This window comes from Lytechinus pictus, chromosome 12, assembly GCF_037042905.1.
Source record: "Lytechinus pictus isolate F3 Inbred chromosome 12, Lp3.0, whole genome shotgun sequence".
In the NCBI taxonomy this organism is placed as follows: domain Eukaryota; kingdom Metazoa; phylum Echinodermata; class Echinoidea; order Temnopleuroida; family Toxopneustidae; genus Lytechinus; species Lytechinus pictus.
Window position 1 is genome coordinate 3,413,440 of NC_087256.1, and position 26,925 is coordinate 3,440,364.

The 26,925-nt window shown below is 35.9% G+C and overlaps 1 protein-coding gene across 1 annotated transcript; it reads left to right on the top strand.

Annotated features, from left to right (window-relative positions):
* Positions 1-1,345: 1,345 nt before the first annotated feature.
* LOC129273370 (B-cell linker protein-like) lies at positions 1,346-26,645 on the top strand. Its single transcript, XM_054910396.2, has 11 exons — positions 1,346-1,451; positions 9,149-9,201; positions 11,457-11,568; positions 12,207-12,222; positions 13,055-13,080; positions 13,552-13,591; positions 14,042-14,785; positions 16,223-16,371; positions 18,180-18,263; positions 18,776-18,928; positions 22,170-26,645. The coding sequence occupies exons 1-11, from the start codon at positions 1,377-1,379 to the stop codon at positions 22,278-22,280; spliced, it is 1,563 nt and encodes a 520-aa protein (XP_054766371.1). The 5' UTR covers positions 1,346-1,376; the 3' UTR covers positions 22,281-26,645.
* The last annotated feature ends 280 nt before the right edge of the window (positions 26,646-26,925 follow it).

Consider the following 26,925-nt stretch of genomic DNA (forward strand, 5'->3'; position numbering starts at 1 on the left):
GGCAATTTGCATTGACAAACTTTCTATGAAAACAAAATAAAGGGAAATATGCTATTTGTAATTCCATTTACTAAAAATATGTAATTTTAGAGTCTTTGTTAATCTGTTTGATATAAAAATCTGATACTTGTTGTAAAGCATTAATTGACTTTATTTGTTTACTGCATTCTGTATATAGCTTAATTGTCCATTTATAAAATCCATTGTTACCATATTTCTTTATGTTTGAATTATATGCATCTATTATGATTTTTTTTTTGGGGGGGGGGGGGTTGTGGTGATTTCGAAATTGTAAATATACTGGAAATAAAGTGGAAAATATGAAAATACCTGTAAGCCAAAATAATAGTTTTGATAGACAACATGCATTCATTTTCCCCTGCATTTTTAGCAATATAGAAACCTTTTTTTGCAAAATTATCGGCATACTATCATACTCAAAATCATTAATATGGCAATGTGATTAGTTGTCTCTTTATGTCTATTAGACATTTCAAACTCTGACGTCATTTTTATCAAGGTAAATCAATTAAACACTATGTTTTTGTTTCCTACACATTGCTAGGTAAACCCTGTCTTCCTCCCATTAGTGCTTTGCATGTAGTCTTTTCACCGAGTCTTTGCTTCATGGTGGATTACAACCGTATTCCTACTCAGGTTGATAATTTTTAAAGTACGGTTGACATTTCTCATTTGTATTCCTTTGTTGTCTATCCACCCGTAATATATTAGGATTTTGTAGTGCCTTGATCATTCATGCTCCCTACTTGTAGATTATTTCAAGTTGTTACCAAGAGAGCATTTAAAGTGGAATGACATTGTCGCAATGGTACGTACATGTAGATGTAGTACATTCTGTGTCTAACGATCAGACTATTGATATGTTCCCTCCTAATCTTTCCCACCTTTTTGGCCTGATTAGTCAATCGAGAGGGCTTGTCAACTTGCTTCTAATTGGATAAAGGATGTGCGGTCACTCTGTTGCGCTTCCCTGTAAAACGATGAGGTACTGTAGGCACCCCACTTCCACTCGGACTGACGGAGCTGAAGAGAAAAGGCTGACGTGTCGGCTTGTGCTGTGCGTAGGTGGTTGTGTATTCAGCTGACCTTCTCTTTTCAACCTTCACTCCACTTATAGCAGTGACGACGCATTCGGGTATCCCACGCGGGACCGACACCAGTTTAGGTTCTCTCCCTATGTTCATTTTGGAAGTCATATGTCGCTCTGTGAATTGCACAAAGCAAAGTATTCTCATTGACCTCAACTTGCAATTTTCTTTGGAGAATCCCATTTGGTTGTCTCTAGTTCTTTGAGCTTTCAAAGGACTTTTGAAGATAATTGTTTGATAGTGAAGATTGCAACGTTGGATATCACCATGAAGATGCATTCCGGATATATCTACACGCCACCACCCTCTGTTTCTCAGAACATCAAGTTTTTCCAGTTTCTGGTATGTGACTTACTCTGCAATTGTGGTGAATAATTAATTTTTTTTAATCATTTTTTTTTGGTTGATTCTTTTTTCATTCAGAAGCTGCATTTCTAAAAAATGAATCTGTTTCAATTATGTTTTCAGCTTAGCTCTCTGACACTGAAATTAACTAAATTTGGAGGCCTCTTTTTTTTTAGATATATGAAATCAAACGTGAGATTTGTTTTGATTTAGAGATTCATCAAAGATGATGACACTGATCATTATGGTGATCAGCAGTAGGAGTATAAGTAGTAGCACCTGCAACAGCTGCAGAAGCAGTAGTAGTAGTAGTAGTAGTAGTTGTAAAATTATTTGTTGTTGTTATTGAGTTGCCATAATCATCTTACTTGTTTTAAAGGTCATGGAGTAATAATAATAAATGATGGCTAGATTTTTGCAGCACCCTTTCAAGAGGATACAAAGATCAACTATCATTACCCCCAGGTTCAAGTCGAGCTGTCTCTTCCAGCGCTGAGTGCTGTCACTCAATCAATCCTGCTAGGTTCCCATTGTAATACCTCACCTAGGATGAGTGCAGCACAATTGTTGTAGTAGCATTCATTCTAGTAGTAGTACTAATATTAGTAGCAGTACATAGTTTTTTGTTGTAGCACTGAAGTTGTAGTAGCAGCAGCAGCAGCAGTAGTAGAAGAAGAAGTAGTACAACATAGAAATTATTTTATTTTTGTTTCCCTCAGCATGATTTAAAATGGTGGAAAACAAGTTCAAATTAATATTCATTTTTGTCCTTGCAGTCATTGATTAGCTTCTGTCCGCTATATAATTAGACTCTTTCTATGTGGTCAGAACTAGTGTCTAAAATTATATCTGGTCATCACTCTGTATGTGAAAGCATGTGGTCATTTTGATGAGTAAGAGTTAGTCTCTAATTCGATATCCTTATGCTGGGATGTGAATCTGGATTAAATACATTTGATGATATGACGTGTTATACGTATATTGTCGTCTGGTAAATTTCATTTTGGAAATCAGTTTGATGTTAGGAGTTATTCTTAATTACAGTTTACATGGGGTTGTTTTGTGTAATATATATTACTTAATAATGTACTAAACTGGCATTGGCATGGCAAAATTTGCTTCATCAAAATGCACTTAGTTCCCGGGGGGCACTTCCGTTTATGAGTGGATACCAGGCGTGACCATGGGATTTCGAAAATCACCCTAAACAAGTGTTTTCCATATTCTGAAAATGCACCCCTTAAAAAGTATTGGCGTGTGAACCCTACCCTTGACAAGTATGGAAACAAAACGGTACCCTTGTCTTGACAAGTATTACCTGAATTGACCCCCTAAACAAGTACAGCAATATTTTAATTGTTATGTCACGGACATGATCCAGACGTCAGCTTTACCTTTACTTTACTACAGCCCAACCTCTCACCTTGCTCAAATCAGACTCTAAACACGTAGTGTTGGGGCAGAAAGTACATCCTTTATAGACTAATTTTTGTCTTTTTTATACCCTCACAACTTTGACCGTAAGCACTTAGCTTTCCTAGCGAAATATTTTACGCGTTTCTTTGGTCGCGCCTGGTATCCACTCGTCAATAGAAATGCCCCCCCCCCCCGACTTGTTCGTATTCAAATAATGACTTTTATCAGCAACAAAGTGCTCCAAGTAAGAGTAACAAATGCAGATGAAAAAATAATTGAGTAATAAGTATTATTGTAGGGAATAAGATGCCATTGAAGAGGGTCATTCAGTTTTGTTGCTCTACAGGTCCACCATACATTGTAGGTTTATAAACAATGCCTCCACTCATTTTTTTTTTTATTGATATCCTTTCCCCTGTATTTGGATTCTTTGTTGCCCTTAAAACAGATAATCTATACTCCAAATCAAAGCATAATATTAAAATCACTTGAAATCCAGACCAAATGGTTCTAAACATGCATTCATGATATAGAAACCATTTGATAAATCAGAAACCCTCTATACTTCTGCCCACTTAGCTGCAGAAACACCTTCTAATTTGGGGTGCTTCTTGCACAATATACATCACTTCTTACCCAGGAAAACCTACCCCTGTACTAGATTTTGTGAGTCACTGATGTGCGCAATATAGTATCGTTGAGTGGCCAAAGAAAGACCAACCAAAATAATTAGATCATATAATTTTTGTTTGAACACAAAGGACTTTTCTGAATTGTCTGTGGCATGTCTATTTTTTTTTAGATTTTAGACTTTCAATTTATTCTTAGCATCCATGTATTATGAGACAATAGAATTATGGAATAACAAGTGAAATTTTATTGACACATTTCTTTCAAAAGGACAGATGACTGTTATGGAATACTGCCCATTTTGCCTTATTGGCTTAACTTGTACCTGTGTCATATCATAGCAAGTGCCATCAATAGCCTTTCTCTTATGTTATGTGTCATTAATGCTTATAATTAAGGTTAATTGTACATTCAGATTTCATATTATGGGTTATTAGGGATTGTTGAGGGCTGGTTGTTATGTAAGATTATCATACCTAATGCATGCATCCCGTTATTCATGGGTAACCCCTCCCCTTTACTTTTCCTTTGCGATAAACCCTTGTATTATTAGGGCCTTGGATGATGGGGAGGCATTACAAAATTCATAATTTTGGGAGAGCTCACCTCATATAATATTTCTTCAATGACAAAAGCATGGGAAAATATCATTTTACATTTATCTGATCTATTCAACTCTACCCAATATTACTAGAAAGGATAAACCTCATCAGTGTTTAATTCAAGAGAAACTCAAATTATCTTTGAAACCAATATGTCCTGTTTACCATTGTCCATATGCCCCTTTCACATGAATTTCTGAAAGAGCTCAAAGCCAACTTAAGTCATAGTGTATTGGTACAAGCAGTATTAAACGTTACTAGAATTCATATACAATTGACGTACAGATGATTTTAGTAAACAAAAGAAAAGCAGAGAAAGCCATCGAAGAATATAAACGCAGTTATAATAAATCTCATATAAGATCCATAAATTGCCTTTTTATTAGAAGATAATGGCCATGGTCAGACCAACTCTCAAACTCTTTTAAACCAATTTGGCCAGCCGAAACTTAGATCTGAAAGGGATATCAGTTCACTTCAAAGTATGGCTTACCAAATGAGCCTTTATATGGTTTCAAAAACAATGTGCCTGTTGCACAGACACTTGCAATCAAATGCAACTCTAGAAATCGAATGCAACTTGGACTTTTACCCAAACAGAAGCATGTATTTAGGACTTGCACACTTGATTTATTTTAGTTGTGTTTAAATGCAACTCAATCTGCAACTAACCCCAAAACAATATGGACACTTAACAGACTTTTCATTGGCTCCAAACTAATTAATAACTGCCAGTTCCTATCCAGTTGACCTTGTGACAGAATAGTGAAAAGTCATCTTTTCCCTATGTTTTTCAAGGTGTCTCTATTTGTAATGTAAAGAGGTTAATAGGTCAAAATTGAATAATTTCTTTATTACTGAAAAATTCCCAGATGTTTGACAGAGACATTGGTCAACAGGAAGTAATCTGTCTGAATTCATTTTCACATCCTGAGGTCGATGACAGTCATTAATGAAATAGACTCCCTCTTGTATTCGGTTTTTGTCTTCCAAAACATGTTTGTGAGGAAGATTGAATATTGAGCAGAAAGCTGACATCTGCCTGTTGATGGTGGCTTCTTTAGAAAATGAGGAAAATAACAACTTCTTGAGTAAATAAGTTGTTGTAGTATGCATTGTACATTAAACATGATCAAAAGCTCTGGGAAGTTTCAGAATATATAGATATAGTTATTAGAAGTTTACATTTTTGTGCAGTCTAAGTTAAATGTATGGGTAAAAAAATAAAAAAATCTTATTAAATGGATCCAGTTTTGAGATACTCAATGTGTAATATTTCAGTATCATGGTATGTTTCAGTATTACTGTAACTTTTTATATCAGTTCTTACCACTGAAGTGCTAATCATCAACCATTAACACCTCCTTTACTGTTGAGTGACATGGCATGTTTTCAGAACATTCAAGGTGTCTCATCACTTTTCACATCCTTTCTTAAATTACGGTACAAATAAGTGTATTTTTCAGATTGACAAATTTTATAGATACCTTTGAACCATTTTGATGCTATATATTTTAATTTTTTGAATTGCTCACATTAATCACCATAGATTATATATGTATTTCATAAATCATACAATGAAAAAGCTATGGAAATTACATTAGTTCATTCATTTGCACTTTTATTGTGATGTGCAGCCCCCCCCCCCCAAAAAAAAAAAAAAAGGTTTACAGAAATAATGCAAATTACTAAAAATGTAATAATTTTTTTTTCATCAGGTATTATAAATAAATTTTCACCATCATATTTAATGATTATACCCTATTTATTCAAATCATGACAAATTTTTCAGCTTGTTCTGACGTACTCCTTCAAGCTAGCACCCCATTGAAGTCAAATCTCTATTCATTTTACGGCCGTCTGCACCATCCCGAGTTTTCAAATTAGCGCGCTATTTCTGATCCGGCAAATTATCCCGATCTGAAAAATCTCGAGATAGTTGGCGGTGGAGACGCAATTATCGCGCTAGTTCGTAGGATTAATCTCGAGATTGCAATCCCAAGTCAACTCGGGTTTATTTGCAAAATAGCGCGCTATTTTACGAATTATCCCGCTAATTCGTCGGTGCAGACGCACTCGAGATTGGACTCGGGGTAATTTATTCATGACGTCAGTCCATAATGCAATTCGCGTTCCACTTATCCGCCTTGGTCAAAACATAAACACGTGCGAAAGTCAACTTTATACATGCGAATAGCGTTCATCAATATCATAAGCAACGATGGTGTCCCACCAGTGAATGGATTTTGGGAGAGACCAGACCGAAGGGGGAGGCGCTCATCGACGATGGTCATATTCAATAACAACACTGACAGCAGTGTTGTCTTATTCCTTCGCAAAATGTGAGCAAATAGCATTTCTTTCCTCCTTCTCTCCCTCTCTCCCTCTCTCTGTCGTTGCCTCCTACTCCGCCATCATATTTAACGAAGAATACATCACTTCTTCACTCGCTGAGCTGAGAGGATTGTTGCATAACACCGGTCGAATTCGGCGAAAGTGCTAGTGAAAAGAGTACATTGCTTGCATATCGCGGGAAGTTATTCAAAAGCGCGGGCCGTTGAAACTCCAAGATCCGAAAGTGCGCATGCTCGGAATATCGGGTTTGTTGCCTCGCTCGAGCAGGAATCGCTGTCTTGCGATGGTGCAGACGGGGTTTCTTGAATCTTGAGATTAATCGCGAAGTGGGCCGATCGGGCTAAAATCTCGAGATTGAGCAAACTCGGGATGGTGCAGCACCGCCTGTAGGGGTCTATATTAATTGGTGAAATCCATGTTAAGCCTTACAAGCCTAGGTTTCCTTCCCCAGGATATGGGGACCATAGTACGTCTCTGGGAGGAGGATTTAACATCCTCAAGCTTAAGACTCATCATAAAGTGTCATAGATGATGATAATATGTAAATGAGGCATGCATTAATATTCAAAGGCAATATGGGATTTTGACATTGAAAAGATTCATCAACATTCGTTTTCTGACGAGTTGTCAGCTCCAACAGTTCTTCTTGATTTTGATTGGCTGAGAAGCACACGTTTCTGGCTGTTACTATGGTAATTTTTTGATAAAACATCAGACAATTCCATTCATAAAACACTTCCCAGAGGAGTGTTTCATCAACATTTGTTGTCTGACAACTTTCCTTGATTGTGATTGGCAGAGAAGTGCAGGTGCCCGTTAATATGGTAACTGGTGGTAACTTTTTGACATGTCAGATAGAAATATCTAACAATTCATTTCATAAAATGCATCCAGAACTGCTGAAACAGTTCCTGGACTTTGTGAAGTCTCAAATGTAATGGTGTGGTAATATAAAATTTTGTCCCGATATAAGGGTTTCACAATTTAGCTTGAAGATTGGAAATTCTCTGCAGTACAATTTGAAATATTATTACTTTTCCACTCACTTAGTTTATGACATTTAGAGGTGAAGTCCATTGTGTTGCCAAATTCAAAAAGTTGATATCGCTGCTGAAAATCAAGTTTATGTAGTGCACATTATGAAGATGTATGCCCTACGACTTTTTGAGATTTTTGAAGGTGCATGACACCTTTGTAATGTACTTCACTGTGTCCATTCCTTCAAGTGTTAGCCAGCAGTACTCATATCCTATGTACTTCCATCTTGTCGGTGAGGAAGGAGATAATTATTTTGACATTTTCACATTAAAGACATCTTCCTTTATAGTGCTTCACACTTTGTGCATGTTAATCACCTCAACCCTTTGATTACTGTCCCATTTACTTTAACATCTGTGCATTGAGAACATGGCTCCGGTTGATACAGTTTTCCCCCATCAAGTTCCATTTTGTGATTTGAAATCATTTTGGCCAAAAATATTAATCAGGCAAAGATGGGATTCTGGGTCAACCAGGGCTCCTTAACACAAAGTTTTTCAATGAATTGAAAATATGAAAGAATCACACTGATTTGTTCCCAGTCAGTGTTTTAAATAGAGTGCGGCAGTGCGCATGCAACGATGATCTTGATTGGTCATTGGTATGTAGCGATTGATTGCACACCTTTGTGTTACGGAGCCCAGGGCCTGATGGAAAATGTCACTTTGAAATGCTAAGGCACAAATATCGGATAGGTGTTTTTACCACTACAAATTCATGACAGTGTTGAGAAGCTTTATGCCATCCATATGATCCAGGGAATTAATTCTCTGCTAGATCTTAGCAGCGTGGAATAATTTTGTTGGGGCAATATTTACAAGAATCTAGTTGCTTGCTCATCCAATTCAGGCGAAAAATTAAAATGCAAAATGAACTTATTGGGTATTTGATGCCTGAAGAAGTTCTTATAACCTACCTGTCGAACTGGAAGGGATTGTGGGAATTTAGGAGAGACTATGGGAGGGACAGAGGGCAGGATGACGGAGATAGAGATGGGTGGAAGATGGGAGGTAGTGGCTAGAAGGATGTTGATAATCAATTGTCAATACTATCCTTTTAACCATCTGTTGATGTAGGCATAAAGTGTTCTCTTGGAGAATGCATAGATCAATGCATTAATTGCCATGCACCACTTGTATGAATAGACCTCTTTTAATTCAAAAGCTTCTTCTAAATTGATATCATTCCCAAGGCCGATCTTTCCTTATTTTTGCTTACATTTGTGTTGTATTTCACCATATGTTACTTGCAGCTGAACTCGAGTAATTGCAATGATCACTAATTTTGACAGAGTCTTTGAAGTCTGGGTTGATTATGACAACAATACGGATCTTGATCTTGTTACTTCTCTCACAGTTTATGTAAACCTAACATGAAGAATTTAATAAATCTTGGCTTAAAACTGAGTATGCTTGCAAATCCAACACTAAATATTATTACTTGACAGAATGGGATGCTTTATTTTAAATCAGCTACTCATTTTCTACCAAAATCACTTCACACATCACTTCCATTTACTTGTGTATACAGTCAATGTGGTGGTAATTTTGTTACATTATGTTAGAATCAGATTCATGATTATTAACCAAACTGGAGTTAACGGAGTTAACGTTTTCACAAAATTTGATTCTATTTTTCTTTTTTTGATTTTAGAGTCAACAGCAGAGTCGGCATGGGATTAATCAAGGTCCTAGGATTCCACCAGCGTGAGTAAAACAATTTCGACAATGTAGACTATGTTCTTCTCTTTTTTAGAATCTGTTGTAAAGCTTGAAGTTGCAAGGTGTTTTTAATTCTATACTGAAATCCACCAATTTGATTGACCAAAAACAAATATTTCTAGTGTCTAGTATTTTTTTACATTTTCGTATTAAATGTTTATAATTATTATCAAAAAATTATTACATTGCTTTACACAAGGCCTGCATAGACATATAATCTGCACTTAATTTGTGCACAAAATAGAAAAATACCTACATTATAGTCCTACACTAGACATTCTTGTGCAAATATGCAAATATCATGAAAGCAACAACCAATCAACAGGCTCAGGATTTGTATGATGTCACCATTTGAATTTGCAAAAAACTGTCTGTTGGGAGGGTTGATCAAGTGCACTAGATAGAGATCTTTATTACATCTGCATTGCTGCATGATCTGTGCGTTGAGCGAAAACTTGCAAGGGAATCACTTCATATAAAATAATAATTGAGCGGCACATAAAAAATGTTGATAAAATGTGAAATAAGAGAACAAAATACAATTAATTAAAATCAGACTGATGTAGACTGTTGGTTACAAAGTGTCATGACAATTTATTTGTTTTCAGTAACTGCCCCAACATAGGTTTATTTTACCAAACATTCTGTTGGAAATACTAGGTTATAAATTGGAATAATAAAAAGAATCATAAATGTATTTTAAAATGCAATATAATTTATTGGCTATGGAACGTGAACGCTTGTTGTGATCTAAAAAGGTGATCTGATTGATTTGAACTCTACAAGCCTGTAATAAACACAAGTAATTTAATCCATGGGCACAATATATTTCTTATATAGTATAAATGTTAAACGCATACTGTATATGTTTCCCGTAAAGAAGACCATTAATTGAACAGGACTATGTCTATAAACCAGTCCAGGAGTAGACTAAAACATTTATTGATTGAAAAATTGCCTTGTCCAATTTAATTGCTGAAATAGCACCATGATAATCAATGTATATGAACACGAAGCTCAAAACCTGCAATGAGTCCTTAGGCAAAGTAAATGAACTAGGTTAGACATTTGTGCTTTTAGCTTAATTGAAAAGGTGAATATATTTATATTCTTACTGTCAATATAGATGAAGCCAAACATGAGATATGAACATTTCTTTAAGAACTTCAATAAAATTAAAATGGTCATGAATAAACAGACATTTTACAGGATATACATCTCATGCTCTAGTGAACTTTAAACCCAACCTATTTCAAATATTTTCTTGAATATCTTCCATATAGTAGATATAGATTTTTAACATTTTTTACGAGTTCTATATCATTCTTAAGCTTTAGGTCTGTCTTTTTCAAACTATGTATAAAAAAAATGCCCATATTTTATTTTGACAAACTCATTTGGTTTAAAGTTGAACTTTCACAGATCAAGTGAATGATCAACATTTATTCAGACTCTGACTTTTCTTTTATAACTTCCTCATTCCAAATTCAGGAGGACGAAACATAGATTTACAATCAGTCATAAAATGGCAACGACCAATCATGACAATCATTGCATGCACATATAAACCCTATCAACCAATCAAGTCATTGTTTAAAATTAGCAACTTATTGCAAACATTTTTACGTTCCTAGACGTTGCAAAATTCTGTTTTGTATGTTTTATTTGACGGCCTTTGATCATCATGTAATCTTGAGTTTTCAGAAGGTGAACCAGTGTTAAATTGTTTAATCTTTGATAATGTTATCAGAATAGAAACGTAAGATTGTATATGTTCCTCCATTGATAGCTATATGTTGTATTTGAATTGAGTGGATCAGACTTGTTGAAGATCTATTCTTGGTTCACTTCAGAATGTCTGCACGGTGGGTAGAAAGAGTTTGTGACAGTTTTTTTTCTGCTCTAGTTAATTTTTTTTCTTCTAAAAGCCGTATCAGATTATTGATGAGAAAAACCATTGAGATGAACTTTGAAGATATTGCATATTTTATTCCTAAACAATATGTGAATCACATTCATTGCCTGCAGGATTTCTTTGGAGAAAATGTATACATTTTTTGTTACCATAGAGAACACTGTAGTAATTTTGCTCCATTTTACAGTGAGTGTGGCATGAATTTGACTTAAGTATCTGACTAATAACCTATATATTTTCAAATTGAAAGCTAGCTAGAGAAAACCAAGATTTCTGTCCTCACAATCTATTGGTACTTTAACAAAATGTCTTTACCAATATACAGGAGGATACCTCAGTTTCCCAAATCAGGAGGTCATCACCATAGTAACGACCCTCCTGCCCCACCCATTCCTAGCAGGGTACAGCCTCAACCAATCACGCCAGAGGAAGAACAGGTGAGTGTGTGGTACATTAGAAAAGCAATCTTGACTCTAAACACGATTCTTTCTGGGGTAGGGGAAAGGGAGAAGGTAGAAGGGGAGGGGGAAAGGAGGAAGAGGATGGGGAACAAGTATATGAAAGTTGTGTTTAAAAATATGAATAAGTACATGTAAGTGAGCAAAGCAATCAGGTTTTAAGAAAGGTTTTTTTTTTTCATTTTTAAATTAGAATCAAATGGTCTGGTATAGTCGAGGTGGATTTTTTTCCTTTTTTTTAATCAGCGAAATCGCAGTAATAAAAATTAATTTTTCTTTTGTGTGTATGTTTATTGGGAGGGGGGCAAGAGACTCCCTTTTCCATCTTCTTGCTCAAAAATGATGATAGAAAAGTTTTAAAAGACATTTTAAATTGACAAGTCACTGTCAACGTGATGTGTAAATGATAAAAGTGAGAAAAAAATGTTTTTGTCATAGGCTCACCATCAAAGTCACAGATTTCAATTTTGTTTCTTTTTTCTGAACTTTTAGTTGATAATTATATTTCGCACACACACTACTGCATTCGAATGAGCTAGTAAACTTTTATTATTCTGTTTCTAACAGTCTAGCTGTTTTATTTTCTTTCCTATTTCTCTTTTAAAAACCCCTCATAGGAATATGCATTTCCAGGTAAGCATTGTGTAATTTTTTTGTCATGTAAATATAACTAATTAATACCATGAGACCTGTTAAAACCCTGATCAGGATTCTCTTTCACTAAGATTTGAAATCGATCGTAGAGTACCAATGGCCAATCAAGATCATTGATAATTGGGCCCTGTTTTGGTAACAATTTTTAATACATTAACTTTGGATGACAATATACAGTATTTTCTAAACAAAATGTTCGAACACTACATATTCATATTATGCAAAATACCTCCCACTCAGAAGTCAGCAGTTTTGTTCCTCAAATTTGCAATATGATGAAAGCGAGAAAAGTTATTACTTAAATATAAAAAAAGATAAGAATAAGCTATGATGTGCCTTTTTATAAAGCTTAGTAATTGATCATACAATTAAATTTTATAATTGATTGCATGTAATAACCAATGCACTCAATCAGAAAAATTAGTCATGTGATCAATTGCTAAACATAGTATCACGAGACAATGGTATACACATATCATCCATTCTTGTTATTTTCCACTAAAATAAAGAAGAGATTTTAATTCAATCTATATTACAGAGAAATGAAAACTGGCCTTTTGAGATGTATCACATGGTTGCAAACACATGTATTCAAACAAATTCGAAATAAAGGTTGATGCATTAGAATTGCAAACATTAAATGAGATAAAGTCATTTACAATACTTTATAGAAATAGAATATATAAAAATGTTTAACTTTTGTTTGATTTATTTTTAAGGCTATCCATCCAAAAGTTAGAATTCATGTTTTAAGAGTTAACATGCAGGGAGTAAATGTTAGTATGATTCAATTATTTTTTAACAACTTTAGATGCAGAAGTACAAGACTATGCTGATGTGAGTAATTATAAATTTAAGATTTCTTTGAAGAGAAGGGGGGGGGGAGTAGTTGGTAGAGATATTCTGTAAACATGAATATTATCACTTCATCAGTTAGTGAGTTTTCCCATTTCATATGTTTTTCTCTGTTCACTGTTGGAATTTGTGGTCAAAAAGAAGTTTCCTCTTATAAAATCTCATTATTAATGTAATGTCATTAAAGTGCATTCATAAACCCAAATAACAGGACTAATAATGTGCTATGATGACCAAGAAAGTTATTGGTAGCTATGATAAGAAAGAGGTTTCTGTGCCATGCATTATTGACAATGCCCAATAACTGCTTTTTGAAATATCTCAAAATCATAACACCAAATAAGACTCTTAGTATTGTCTCTTTAGAATGTATTGTTGTTGAATGTTTTCTCTTCAAGTGATGTATTGCAAATTTTTGTTAGAAAAAACATGTTATCCACATTTTCTTTGCAGGAATCCGGAGATGAAAATTATTTGGAACCAGATCTAGAAGGTGAGTTGGATTTCCATTTATTTCATACAGTTTTATCCTGATGAGAATATGCAGGGTCACCAACTATTCCCTTCTTGTTGCACCATGATATTAATAATTTAGTACAACAATTTGGGACAATTATTGCAGATTCCATGCAAATTTCCAAAAATATTGTTTTTTTTTCTTCGATTGACAAATCTGCCAAATAGATATATTATTACTAACGATCATGGATATTTTATTAATGCACAATCTAACAAGGCAGTTAGGCATGCAGTGACAAACAGAGAATAATCATTTTGCGACAAATTTAAATCTTTTTGACAATACTTTGTTAATTACTCTTATTGAAGGGCACTGTTAAAGAGGGGGTAATGTATTTGTGAGAGTAGCCTTAATGAATAAAGAAGGAAGCAATGTTGTTGTTCGTGTTGTTATTCATTATTTTGGTTTTCTGTGATTTTTCAGTCAAACAGCCAGCTCGAAAAGTTCAGCCGAATATTCAAAACAGACGTCTTCCAACCGTTCCTCAAGGGGGAGCGCCTCAAGTACACGTACCCCCAAGACCAGAGAAGCCAAATCCTCCGACGGCCTCTGCGGACGCTCCTCCCGCGATACCTTCCAGACCCCACTCCAACAAAAGGATACCAAACCTTGAAAACAGCTCACTTATTTCCAAGGCCATGCCTGTATTTCCAAATGGTACAGAGAGCACAAGACTAGACCCTCCCAGGTCGCCTCCTCGTACGACGCGGATCCCGACAATGCCATCTCCGATCAATGACAATGAGAACGAAAACAGCAATGCTTCATCTGACATTTCCTCGCGTGTCCTGAACATGAAAAACCGATTTGAAGTCGATAATAACAACACTGACAGTTCAAGGAGACCGGCTCCTCCATCAAAATTCACACGCTCTGTCCCTAAACAGTTTCCACCCCAACCTCAACCGCCCTCACCAACGCACACCCCTTCCCCCGTTGTCCAGAGACCAGTCACAACAGGGGATAATTCTCTCCAGAGGAAACCCGGAATCCCATCATCTACATCATCTATGTCTTCCATGAGCAGTAGCAGTTCCAGCGGTAGTGACAGTGGTAGTGTTCCAAATGTTCCAACAGCTAGGAAACGCAGCAACAACAACATGGTGGAACCTCCGTCCTGGCAGTCAGAAATGCCCCCACTTCCGCCTTCAAACAGAAGACCATCGCGTGAGTAATCTTGGAGGGCGTTTCTACAAAGATTTTAAGTAACTTTTTACCTAAATTCCCAGTTGCGTATGGTAAATATGGTAAATAACAAGTCACCGCAATGGGCAGATTACACATAATTGTCATACACAAGTTGGCACTTAATCATTACTTTAAGTCACTCTCTACACTTTGCGAAATACGCAGTGTTTTGTGTTGTTGATGATCAATTTGATATCTTTAATCTCCATTTAAGTAGCAGAAGGTTTAAACTGAGAAAAATCACTGAATGATAGAGCCCCCTCCCAATTCCTCAAGTCTACACGTCCATATTAACAGGACAACACCACCTTCATTCTCTGATTTGTGCTGTTCTTTCCCTTTCTAAACTCATCCCTTCCAGCAATATCAAGACACTGATTCCCCATTTACCAGTGAATTCAAATGCATGGAGTGTTATGGGATCTTACTCGGACTGAAAGGGTTCTACAAGATACCTATTCTAAGACATTAAAAAAATTATCATTTTTTTTTTAAATAAAAATTACAAATTGTTCATTTGTATATCCATGTTTTTGCATTAGAACAAAACAGGAGGACCACAAAAATTATGAATTTGAATTTGCAATAAATTGCAAATTTGAGTACTAATTTGTGGTGGATAGATCAATTATGCCTATAAAAAAAAATCATTTTGTACTTCTTGTTTCATTAACCAGACTAACTTTCAAGTGAGGATTTACAGAAATAAGTATGATTGATTTTAGGACTTACAGCATGTTTCTACAGAAAATCGTTAAAAACGGTTTATTTTTTCCAGAATTGAAAATTGGATTGCCCTAAAACTAACCTGTTTCTACAGAGCAAAAAATCTGATTACCTCACATTCTGCATCGCGAATACTGGGCCATTTGGAAATTGGGAAATTCAATCTATATGACCTTGCAATGCATTGTGGTATGTCAGCTGGCGAGATTGGAAAGGCCAGAACTTGCAAATATACTGCGAAATTGCACTTCCTAGTTCACGCACTTCCGCCAGACATGATACGCGTTTTCGCTGTGTGTTTGTACAGAAAAGTTAAACAGATTAACACGGCAATAACCTCTCAGAGGTGGTTATGAGTCACCGTATTTTGCATGATGCGGTTTATCGATCAACCGCATCACGTCTGTTTCTACAGGGAAGTTTTCCGGAATTCTGGATACTTACGCGGGTAATACCGTTTAACGATTCTCTGTAGAAACATGCTGTTAGAACAAATTGCAGGTTCCTTGCTATACCCTCTATGAGTAGTAGATGTAAAAGGTTGTAACCATAACATGTAAGTATGAATAAAAGGGTCTTTTTACTACATGTAGATTTGCCCTCAAACTGCTTGTGAAATCCTGTCTGATATCTGATATATTTTAATTGTACATTTTTTATATTGTTTCTTCTAACGAATTAACATGACAGAGCCCCAACTTCCAACACCGAACCAGTCCGCTGTACTCCAGATCAATGAACGCCTTGCACCTTCTCAACCACCGAAACTCACACCGAGTGCATCCAGAGCACCTCCAAGTCCTATCAGGCAACCTGTACCACCAACACCTCCACAGAAGGTCAGAAAAATTAAAGGGGTACTCCAGGCTGAAAATATTTATATCTAAATAAATAGAGTAAAATTCATGCAATAAAATGCTGAAAATTTCATAAAAATCTGATAACAAATAGCGAAATTATTGATTTTTTTTTAGCAATATATAGTGAAATCAGCTACTCATAAACGCTTGTCGTCATGAATATTCATTCGATGGGCTGATGTCATATTCCCCACTTTTTCTAATTTTATTACATGAAATCATAATTGTTTAATTTTTTTTGTTTTATGTGTGAATGATTATTTCTCCCATATAATGAAATAAATTGCAGCAATGAATATCTAATGCACTATAAAATCAGTTGTTGATCCAATTTTTGTCTCGCCCACCAGAGGTGAAGGCGAGACTTAGGGATCCAAATGTCGTCCGTCCGTCGAAAACCTTATGACACATAACTCAACAACCGTAAGTCGCTTTTCAACCAAACTTGGATGGTAGATGGACTTGGGGGACCTGCATGTTAGGCTGTAGTGGGAGGTCACATGGTAAATAAGGTCAAAGGTCATTTTCAGGTCAACGTTAAAGTTTACATGCAAGACTCTCTTATGACACCTAACTCCGCAACCGTAAGTCACTTTTCAACCAAACTTGGATGGTAGATGGACTTGGGGGACCTGCGTGTTATGCTGCAGTCGGAGGTCACATGGTAAGGTCAAAGGTAATTTTCAGGTCAATGTTAAAGTTTACATGCAAGACTCTCTTATGACACCTAACTCCACAACCGTAAGTCACTTTTCAACCAAACTTGGATGGTAGATGGACTTGGGGGACCTGCATGCTATGCTGCAGTTGGAGGTCACATGGTAAGGTCAAAGGTTATTTTCAGGTCAACGTTATAGTTTACATGCAAGACTCTCTTTTGACACCTAACTCCGCAACCGTAAGTCACTTTTCAACCAAACTTGGATGGTAGATGGACTTGTAGGACCTACATGTTATGCTGCAGTCGGAGGTCACATGGTAAGGTCAAAAGGTAATTTTCAGGTCAACGTTAAGGTTTTACTTGCAAGACTCTTATGACACCTAACACTGCAACCGTAAGTCACTTTTCAACCAAACTTGGATGGTAGATGGACTTGTAGGACCTACATGTTATGCTGCAGTCGGAGGTCACATGGTAAGGTCAAAGGTCATTTTCAGGTCAACATTAAAGTTTACGTGAAAGGCTCTTTTGACAAGTGTTATTCCATCCCAGTCATTTCACAATGAAGTTTCGATACAATTCTGTTGCGTGCCCTTGCAAATCACGATATTTCTGGTTCTTTTCATAAGTGGGCGAGACACAAAATCGCTTTTGCCTTGTTTAAGTTGTTGGAGGAAAAAATTTGAATAGGCCTAATTTCTTATAATAAAATACAAAAGAACAAGTGGGGATATGACATCAGTTTGCTCATTGAATATTCACAAAGACATGCTTAGAACTGTTTCACCAGAATTATGCAAATCTTTAAAATGCCATAACTTTGGTATTTTTGTCCGAATTTTGATCGAATTGTCGGTGTTTTGATTGTCTTATTTTTTTTCTATCTGTTCAAATGGTATTATTTTCAGCCTGGTTTGAAGAATAATTTTTTGGGCAAAGTGACTACATTTGTTTGGCCTATTATCTTTTAATAAAGAACATTGAAAACATGAAAATTAATTCTGAGCCTATTTATTGCCACAGATAACCTTTTCAGCATTTATGACATTTATAATGTAGCATACATGTAGTAGATATAATAAATAAACGATTTCAATAGGAATATTCTGCTATGGTTATCTTGCAGGTAAATGAATTAGAAGGACAACCTTGGTACCACAGTAACATTGGAAGACAGGAGTCTGAAAAAATACTTCACCAATGTAGAAAGGTATAGTGCTCTTTTTCGATATTATTCTTTTCTCTTGATATGTCTGTAAACATGAGTTTTAATGTTTCTATTTGGCTATATTCTTGGAAGTTAGAAGATTATGGTCAAAAGCATTATTTTCCTAGTGGTTAAAATGTGTAAATGCATGAATTCGTCCAATGAGATCTGATACCCATGGGTACCATTTCATTCAATTGGGGGTGTTAGTTGGGTTGGCAGAAAGATAGTATGGACATGGTGGGGGGTGGTATTGGTGACTGGAGTAGTAGTGGAGGTTGTGGGGGTTATAGTTGAAGTGGTAGTTGGGGGTGGCAGTGATTATAGTAGGCTATGATAAAGGGGAAATTAATGTGGTAGTTTGGGTCGGGGATGGAATCGTTAGTGGGGATCTCTGTCATGAATTTTTTTTAGGTGCACCCCTGCTATACGTTATACGTTATGTAATCAAGTATCCTTAAAAAATTGAAATATTATGAGGAATATGACAAACATCCTCTTCGTTTACCAATCAGGATGGATCATTCATTGTGAGGAACAGTGCCCGTGGCGACCCAGCTAACCCCCATTCTTTGGCTCTATGGTTCAACGGGCGCGTCAGAAACCTTCAGATCAGATTGAGGAAAGATCAGAGATATGCCTTAGGATCCAAGAAGGAAAATGAATTGGTAAGTTTATAACGATATGGTCACACCATCTACAGTGGTGACCTTTGTTTTTTCCTTGTTGCCCATTATATGCTTTCTTATTGCTGCATACACTGAAGGAAACCATATCATACCATTCATCTTTCCTTGGATGGCTTAATTTGGTGTCCTATGGAACTTTTGATCTCTGTAAAAAGCCTATGTATGTATCAGGGGCAGATCCAGGGATTTTCCAAAGGGGGGGGGCACATTTTCCCCAAGGAAAAATTTGACAAGCAAAAAAAAAAAAAAAGGTCTTAACTTTTAAAGGGGGGGGAGCACACTTCAGTCTTAACAGAATTTTTACATTAAAAATGTTAATTGTGCGTCTCAAAAGGGGGAGCACTGGCTGGCTTTTCCCCCTCCCCCTGGATCTGCCAGTGTATATATTGAGGGTTGGGTTGAGGGAGGAGGATGCACTGAATAGAGTAAAGATGGAGGGAGGGTTAGTATGATTTCTGTGTGAGTGAGGTGAATCAAGCCACCCCTTATACCTCGGTCACATTTGCTACGGCCGCCGTAGATTCTAAAATTTCTACGGTTGCCGCAGAATTTCCACGGCCACTTACTCTAGCGGTCACATAATTATGATAGGGTAGCCGCACAGCATATTTTTTAATTTATGGAGACAAAAAATGTGCGGCTGACGTATGTCCTTGAAATCATGACGTACGGTCGCCCTAGGGCAACCCTGTGCTGGCTGTAGGTTTTTGACAAATACTACGGCAGACGCGAGGTGGCCGCAAGGCGCCCTCACGGCGGCCGCATGGGGACTATACAGTGAGTATACCATGAATTGCTTGTCACACTCATGATATTTTACATTAGACATTTCATTTCAGAAAGTTTTCAAAGTGTCACACCATGCCCATGCGCGTATTCTGGGTGGGAGGGGGGGTTCAGGGCCCAGGCCCCCGGGTAGGCGAAAAGGGGGCACCAAAAAGAGGGAGGGAAGAGAGGGAAAGAAAAGGGAGATAAAAAAGGAGGGGGAAAGAAGAGAAAGATTTCTTCCTACCGGGTACCCGTACACCTGACCTGGGTAGAGTGCAGCACAATGTGAGTAAATTTCTTGCTGAAGGAAAACATGCAATGGCTTGGATTCGAATCACTCTGATTGAAAGACGAGAGTCGTAACCACTATACCATGACGCCGATCGGGAAAATATATTGGATGAAAATACCCCCTCTTCCCTATTTGCGAAAGCAAAATCCACCCTTGGTAAAACCCCCATTCTACAGAGAACAAGACCGCTGAAAGACCTTTGAAAGACCATGAATTTTGGTTGATCTTTCAGAGGTCTCTCAATAAACCTACAATGGTCTTTGAGGTCTTACACGAGTCCTGACCAATCTTTCAGTGGTCTTCGTGGTCTTCATGGGCTCCAAAATTTTTTGAAATGGTTCAAAACAGTCTTACAGAAAAATGGTCTTTCAGTGGTCTTTCAGCAGTCTTTCAGCGGTCTTTCGATGAACTTTCAAAGGTCTATATAGTCTTCCAATGATCTTTCGGCAGTCTCTCAAGATTTTTGCGGAGATCACTGTAAGACTCATGAGAGATCATTGAAAGACCATTGAAGGATCATTGAAAGACCAGGCAAAGTCCATGGAAAGAATTCTGAAAGATCACTTGTTGCATAAAAGATCTCTGAAAGACAATTGAAAGATCTCTATAGGACTAGTCTAAGACCAGTAAGACAAGAAATATCCATCAGTCTTTCAGAGTTCTTTGAGGGGTCTTTCTGAGTCATTCCACAGAGATGACAAATTTCAGTGATCTTGAAGACCGCTGTAAGACCTCACCAATTTTAAGTCTTTCAGTTGTCTTTCAATGGTCTCCGTTCTGTGGAATGGGCGCCCATACACATAATTCTAGTAGGGCTTACTCTGATGAAAGGGCAATATCTATGCTTCCTGCATGGTCACATTTGTTCTTTAAAAAAGTGGTATTACATCACATTCATGGATAGTTTGCTTTTATCAAGTCATCATTAAAAAAGTGGTCTGCAGTTGCCCTTTTTCATGTGATTATGAAATAAGATAATTCAACATGCATTTAAGGCACCTGTTTGCCTGACGAGGAGGGGTCGCCATTTTTTTTTCGAAAAGTACACAGGGGCCAAAATTATAGGTCGGGCCCCCGAGGTGCAAAATCCTAGATACGTGCCTGGTGCCTCCCAAGCAAATAACACAAAGGAGAAGGGAAAAGGAGGGAAGAAAAACACAAGGGCAGCCGCATGGCCACCGTACGCTCGTCGTACGGCCGCCGTAGACCGTTCTACGCCATGCCTACGGCTAGTCTAATTTCTTCCGCGAGCGTAGAAAAGAAAAAGTGTTATAAATCCGCGTTTAAATTCTACGGCCTGTAAAAAATAGGAATCCGCCGTACGTCGACCCTGCGGCCGCCGCAGAAATCTCTCGAATTCAGGTATCTACGGCCGCCGTACGCCCGCCGTAGAGCAAATGTGACCATGGTATTAGTTGGGACTATACTGGATTTAAAAAACCTGGATTATTACGACTACTGTGTAATCAAATGAATTAGTATTCAACAGGTTAACAAACTCTTATCCATTGATTTTTCAGGCACATTACCAAAAAGTCTGAGACTGGACCTTAATCAATTGTTGCATAAAAGTTACTATTCTGGTAACTTTCAATTGTAACTACCATGGTTACAATGCTGAATATCCAATCAAAATCAAGGATTCCTTTGAAGTTACCATTAAATGGCTAAGAAACTATGCAGTGGGCACCTGGGGAGTGTTTCATCAACATTTTTGTCCGACAAGTTGTCAGATCTGACATCTTTCTTTGATTCTGATTGGCTGAGAGGCACTGTTACTATGGTAATTGTCGGATGAAAAAGGACTTGTCTGATAAAACGTCTGACAAGTCCTTTCATAAAACGCTCCCCTGGTCTTTCCATTTTGGATTCTTCATAGACAAAGTAAAAAAATGGGCAATGTGGGAATGCCACTGAGTAAAATACTCAGTGCCTTTGAACCCTGCTCTAAAGGTCCTATGCATCTTTCCAAATCATTTTCTTGTATATCCCATGATTGTTTGGTCTTCAATAATTGTGAGAATTCGGGATGAAAAGATGTCTGGGATTCCTGCATGAAAGACACAGCTCTTGTATTGTAAGATGCCATATCAGCTTTGCAACCCGAGGTATTACCAAAAATTCTTGATGTCCTCATTGTTTTTATCATCTATATTTCAGGCATTCGAGACACCAGTTCAACTCATCGAGCACCACATGGCCAACTCACTGATACTTGCACAAGACGAAGGTAAAACCATTCTGAAAGTAGTAGCCCCTGTCTTCCGATGACCTTTGACCTTCCAATGAAATTTGACGGAATAATTCAAACCAGAATCCATCATGTTTATGTTGAACGGAGCTTGGAAATTAGATGTGTTTCCCCACCTACCACAAATATTGCACTGTGATTGGTCGAGATGAGGTCACATGATGGCACGTGAAAATATTTTGATTGAAAGAACCACCAAATATGTACTTGTTGATTATTCTGATGCTTAGTGACAGTTCGGTTCGGCATATAACTATTGAGGAGCTAGTGGTTTTGGTCAAGATCAAGTAATAGAAATTTGTGGTCATATGCAATGTCTGAATAAGACCATAAGATAAAGAAATAAAAGGGAGAGCAAGAAAAATTCGAATGATGAAAGAGAATGAATTAAGACCTCATGAATTTATCAAGGGGAGCATGCCATCAACATTTTTGTCCGACAGATTTGGCCACTTTCTTCAATTTTGATTTGAAGAGAAGCACAGTTCCTATGGCAACTGTTGGATAGAATATCTAACAAGTCTTATTTCATGAAAAGCTCTCAGGAATTCAACCAGTTTTATTCCAAACCTATCTATAATCATTGAAGGGATCCAGAATCTTTACAAAAATGACAAGAACATTGATCACATGATACAGTCTAATGGTCAGCTGACATCATATTGCACAGGTCACATGACAAGCAAGATGTAATTGTAAAGTTCCAACTTCATACAGTATCAGATGACATTTGAAATCAGTATGAAATGATCAGATTTTTCATGAAGATATTTGAAAGCAAAATGTATTTTTTATAATAGCTTGGTAAACCATGTTTTGTATCATTGATGATCATGATAAGTAATTGATGTTTTAGCAAGCGAAAACCAGTTTATATCTGACACGTTGGAATGCTAGCTTAGTTGGTTGGGTGCCTACCTCATTAAATCATAATGAAAAACCATAAAGGTATTGGGATGGTATTCCAAATGGAGTCATATCAATGTCTTGAAAAACAGGACCTACCGTCTTTTAGTCAGGCACTCGTCATATGATATTAGAGACTGGTAGCCAACAGCTTAAAAACCTGTACCATGTAATTCAGTTCAATCAAGGAATAAAGTACAATACAATCAAACCTACTCTAGCATCCACCTGTAAAGAAGGACCACCTGTCATGTTTCATTTCATTTATATTATCTACCTATTTAACTCTGTAAGTTTGTGGTGTATGACATTTTGTTTTCTTAACTACATGCAAAGGAGCAGTTCTGATTGGTCAAAACTGCAGGCACCGACTACTTTAATTCAATGAAAGAAACAAACAAAATGACTGGGTATTGCTTTATCTCTATTTACAACACAGGGATGTAATGGACATAAGCATGTAAAGTAAACAATATAACATTTTCAAAACCTCTTGATTTGTTTTAATTTTCTTTTCACATTCTGAAAATGTTTTGTAATTACTGGGAATTCAACTTATCATGGTCATCATCATGTCATCATCGGATAAAACACATTGGATAGGACTGCAGATTATTGCTTGATTTTCAGAGAAAACATGCGGGAAGCTAGATAACATGTGACTGCACTCAACCAATCACAAGATAAGAATCTATGAGTTATATAATATAAAATATACAGTTTGATTAACATTATATCTTTCATGACAATTTACATATAGAGAGAGAAAACCAATGTTCACTTTGAAATTTCATGTATACTCTGTATTATTTATAGGTTTATATTTTTCATTTACAGAATATCTTTTGAGCAAATTGCCATGTATAACATTTAAAAAGAAATAATTTAGCTGTACTATTTTCCTCATAGTTTTGTAGTGTGTCTGTGTGAGGGTGTGTTTATGTGTTAGATATATTATTACGATGTTGATATTTAGGGTCATTTTGCATAGATATTTAATTAGTATATTAACACACAGGCATTCTTGATAATTATTGCAAATGCACTTTAAAAGTCAAAAATATTGTGAAATAAAATTATTCCTTATTAACAGAGCTTTTTTAATAAAGGGAAGGTCATTTTTAGTTGTTCAGATGTTACCATGCTTGTTGAAAGTAGTTAGCCTCCATGAAATACTCAAATTCTGAATATGTAATGTGTGTGTGCCACAGGGTTAGATTTTATGTTTTGTACATTAATGATTTTCAACAAATTTTAACTATTTTTATATCATTTGCTGTTGACACTTTTCTCACAGATATCTAGATATCCCAATGCAAGAAAAGTTGAAATTGAATGTATTTCATATTTGATTCTCTATGTTTTTACCATTTGAAGTAAATTGGTAGATAAGATTTGGGACCCCTCTTGATAATCCAACGATACATTGGTCTAATTTTATGAATTTCAAACCAGTTATTTAATGAAATCATTTACTTTTATACATGTTTTAATCAATTTGGGGCTTGCTTCATTTATACTTACAATTATTTTCACTTTCCCATTATTGTAACTACCATGGTAACCTTAATTGTGATTGGCTGCTGAGCCCTGTTACCATGGTAGTTGTCATAATGGAAAAGTTACCATAATTGTAAAAGTCTTTAAAAAGAGCCCTAGGTCCTTGATTTTAATTGAAAGTTATTTGATGTTATGGATTAAGGGGATTTCCCCAGTTCAAGCATTTTGATTTCATATGTGTAATTTACAGCTTTTAATCCTTGTTTATATAGACCTTTTCTTGAATATATCATGTATTTTTTAAAGTGAGTAAAATTTCTATGCTTATCTGCTTTCAGCTATCTACTTGTTGTGCTTTCATTTTCATAATGATCATCTTTATTTATATCTTTTTTGTCAATGCTATATATAAGTGTTGTATGTGTAGTAAATTTTTATTTAATTTATACAATTGATAGTTGTGGTTTAGTTTTTGTCTACCATTATACCATAGTTGCTTTCTTGTTGATTGGGGTAAGAAGAGTGGCATTTGATAATTTATTTAAATAATTGAAATTTTGTTGTAGTACAGATTCTAGAATCTGTTGAGAAATAATGTAAGAACACTTTTGTGGAAATGAAAGACATGTTTAATGCAACTAGATACTTTAATGAAAGTAGTTCCCTGGTGAAATCACAAACGCAACTCTATTTGTTTCTTGCACGAAGTAGATGAGTAAAAAAAAAAACAGTACATTTCCATGATAGAATAGTGGTATCGATATTGGGACATTTTAAGTCTCTCCAAGGCTTTGGTAAAGGTTCAATATTATGAATTGATCAAATATTTGAAAGGAATATATTATAAAAAGATTGTATCCTTACATTGTTTATTTTGTATCTTAGACATTTTTTATTTGTGTATTTTTGACTTAAGGAAAATATGAACATTTACTAACAAAACTGTTTGGCATATGCCATTTTATTCAACACATTGACTGCTGTAACCAGGCTTTAAATATTTCAATCAAGTAGTACATCATGGTTAAGTAGCACTGCTATGTAGGATAGATGTGCACGTATTTGGTAACGCATGGGCACAATTGAATAAATTTGGTATTATAATAATTTAATATGTAACATTTTATAGCGCTTAACACAAATGTTTCTAAGTGCTGCATACTATCATATAGTATGCAGCACTTAGAAACATTTGTATCCATCCTACGAGCTTAATACAAATGTTGCATATTATTATTATTATAAGAGTGATGAGTTGTTATTGAGCATAAAGTTTTTGATATTTGGATCCAGACTCATATATTCAATAAGGTAAGTATAGAAGATGAGAAGTTTGGTATTATTTTTAGACCATTTCTGATAAATAAATATTCAAATTAAAACCTCTTTTCATATTAAGGAAAGTGTTGTTTTAATGCTTTAGTCCTTAACTAAAACCAAGTAGTCAGTGTACAAAGATAATAACTACATAATAACTAGTCAAAAAGTACAGGAAGGGATAGTGGTATTTACACTATTTCGAATAAAAAATATATATGTAATCTGATTTGGGCGTGATGACTCATGAAAATAAGTTTGGGTGATACATGTACTTACAAAATACTTTAGAAATGAATTGAAATAATGAATATGTATATCTCACCTTTAAATGATAGCGATTACCTTGAATTATGGATACTTAAAAGCTGTTTTTTATTTTAAGATTGGAGAATGATACATATTATGTTATGGAAAGAGTGAGGCAGTGTTATGCTTACTGTGGGAGAGTGACTAGGATTTGATGTCTGACTTACCCTAGCTTAACCTGCAGAATTTATGTTTTCTTTTGTTTTTGTATGATAGTCTGATGTGGTGTGAGGTGTAAGGTGTCTTGTATTACTTGTGTCATGTTATCATTTTTCTATCTATATATTGACTTCATTGATATCATTGCAGTCAACATGTAGAGGAAAAATTAGAAGCGCATGATTTTCATTAAATCATGAAATACCCGGTTGATTCATCTCAAATGTTGCCAAAAGATCGAGCACTGTTCCCATAAATTTCAGGTTACTATTATACAATCACCCATCACTTGGCTTAAAATATTAGTAATAAAATAGTAATAAAAAAATAGAATAAGACTTATACTGCACGTACTCTATTCTTGCCCTGAATTTAAATCATTGAGCTTTCAAGATTATTCAAATGAAAATTATCAATGTTTCACATAAATTTTTCAATATTTCATTCTCATCTTTCAAAACTTGCCTGATATAT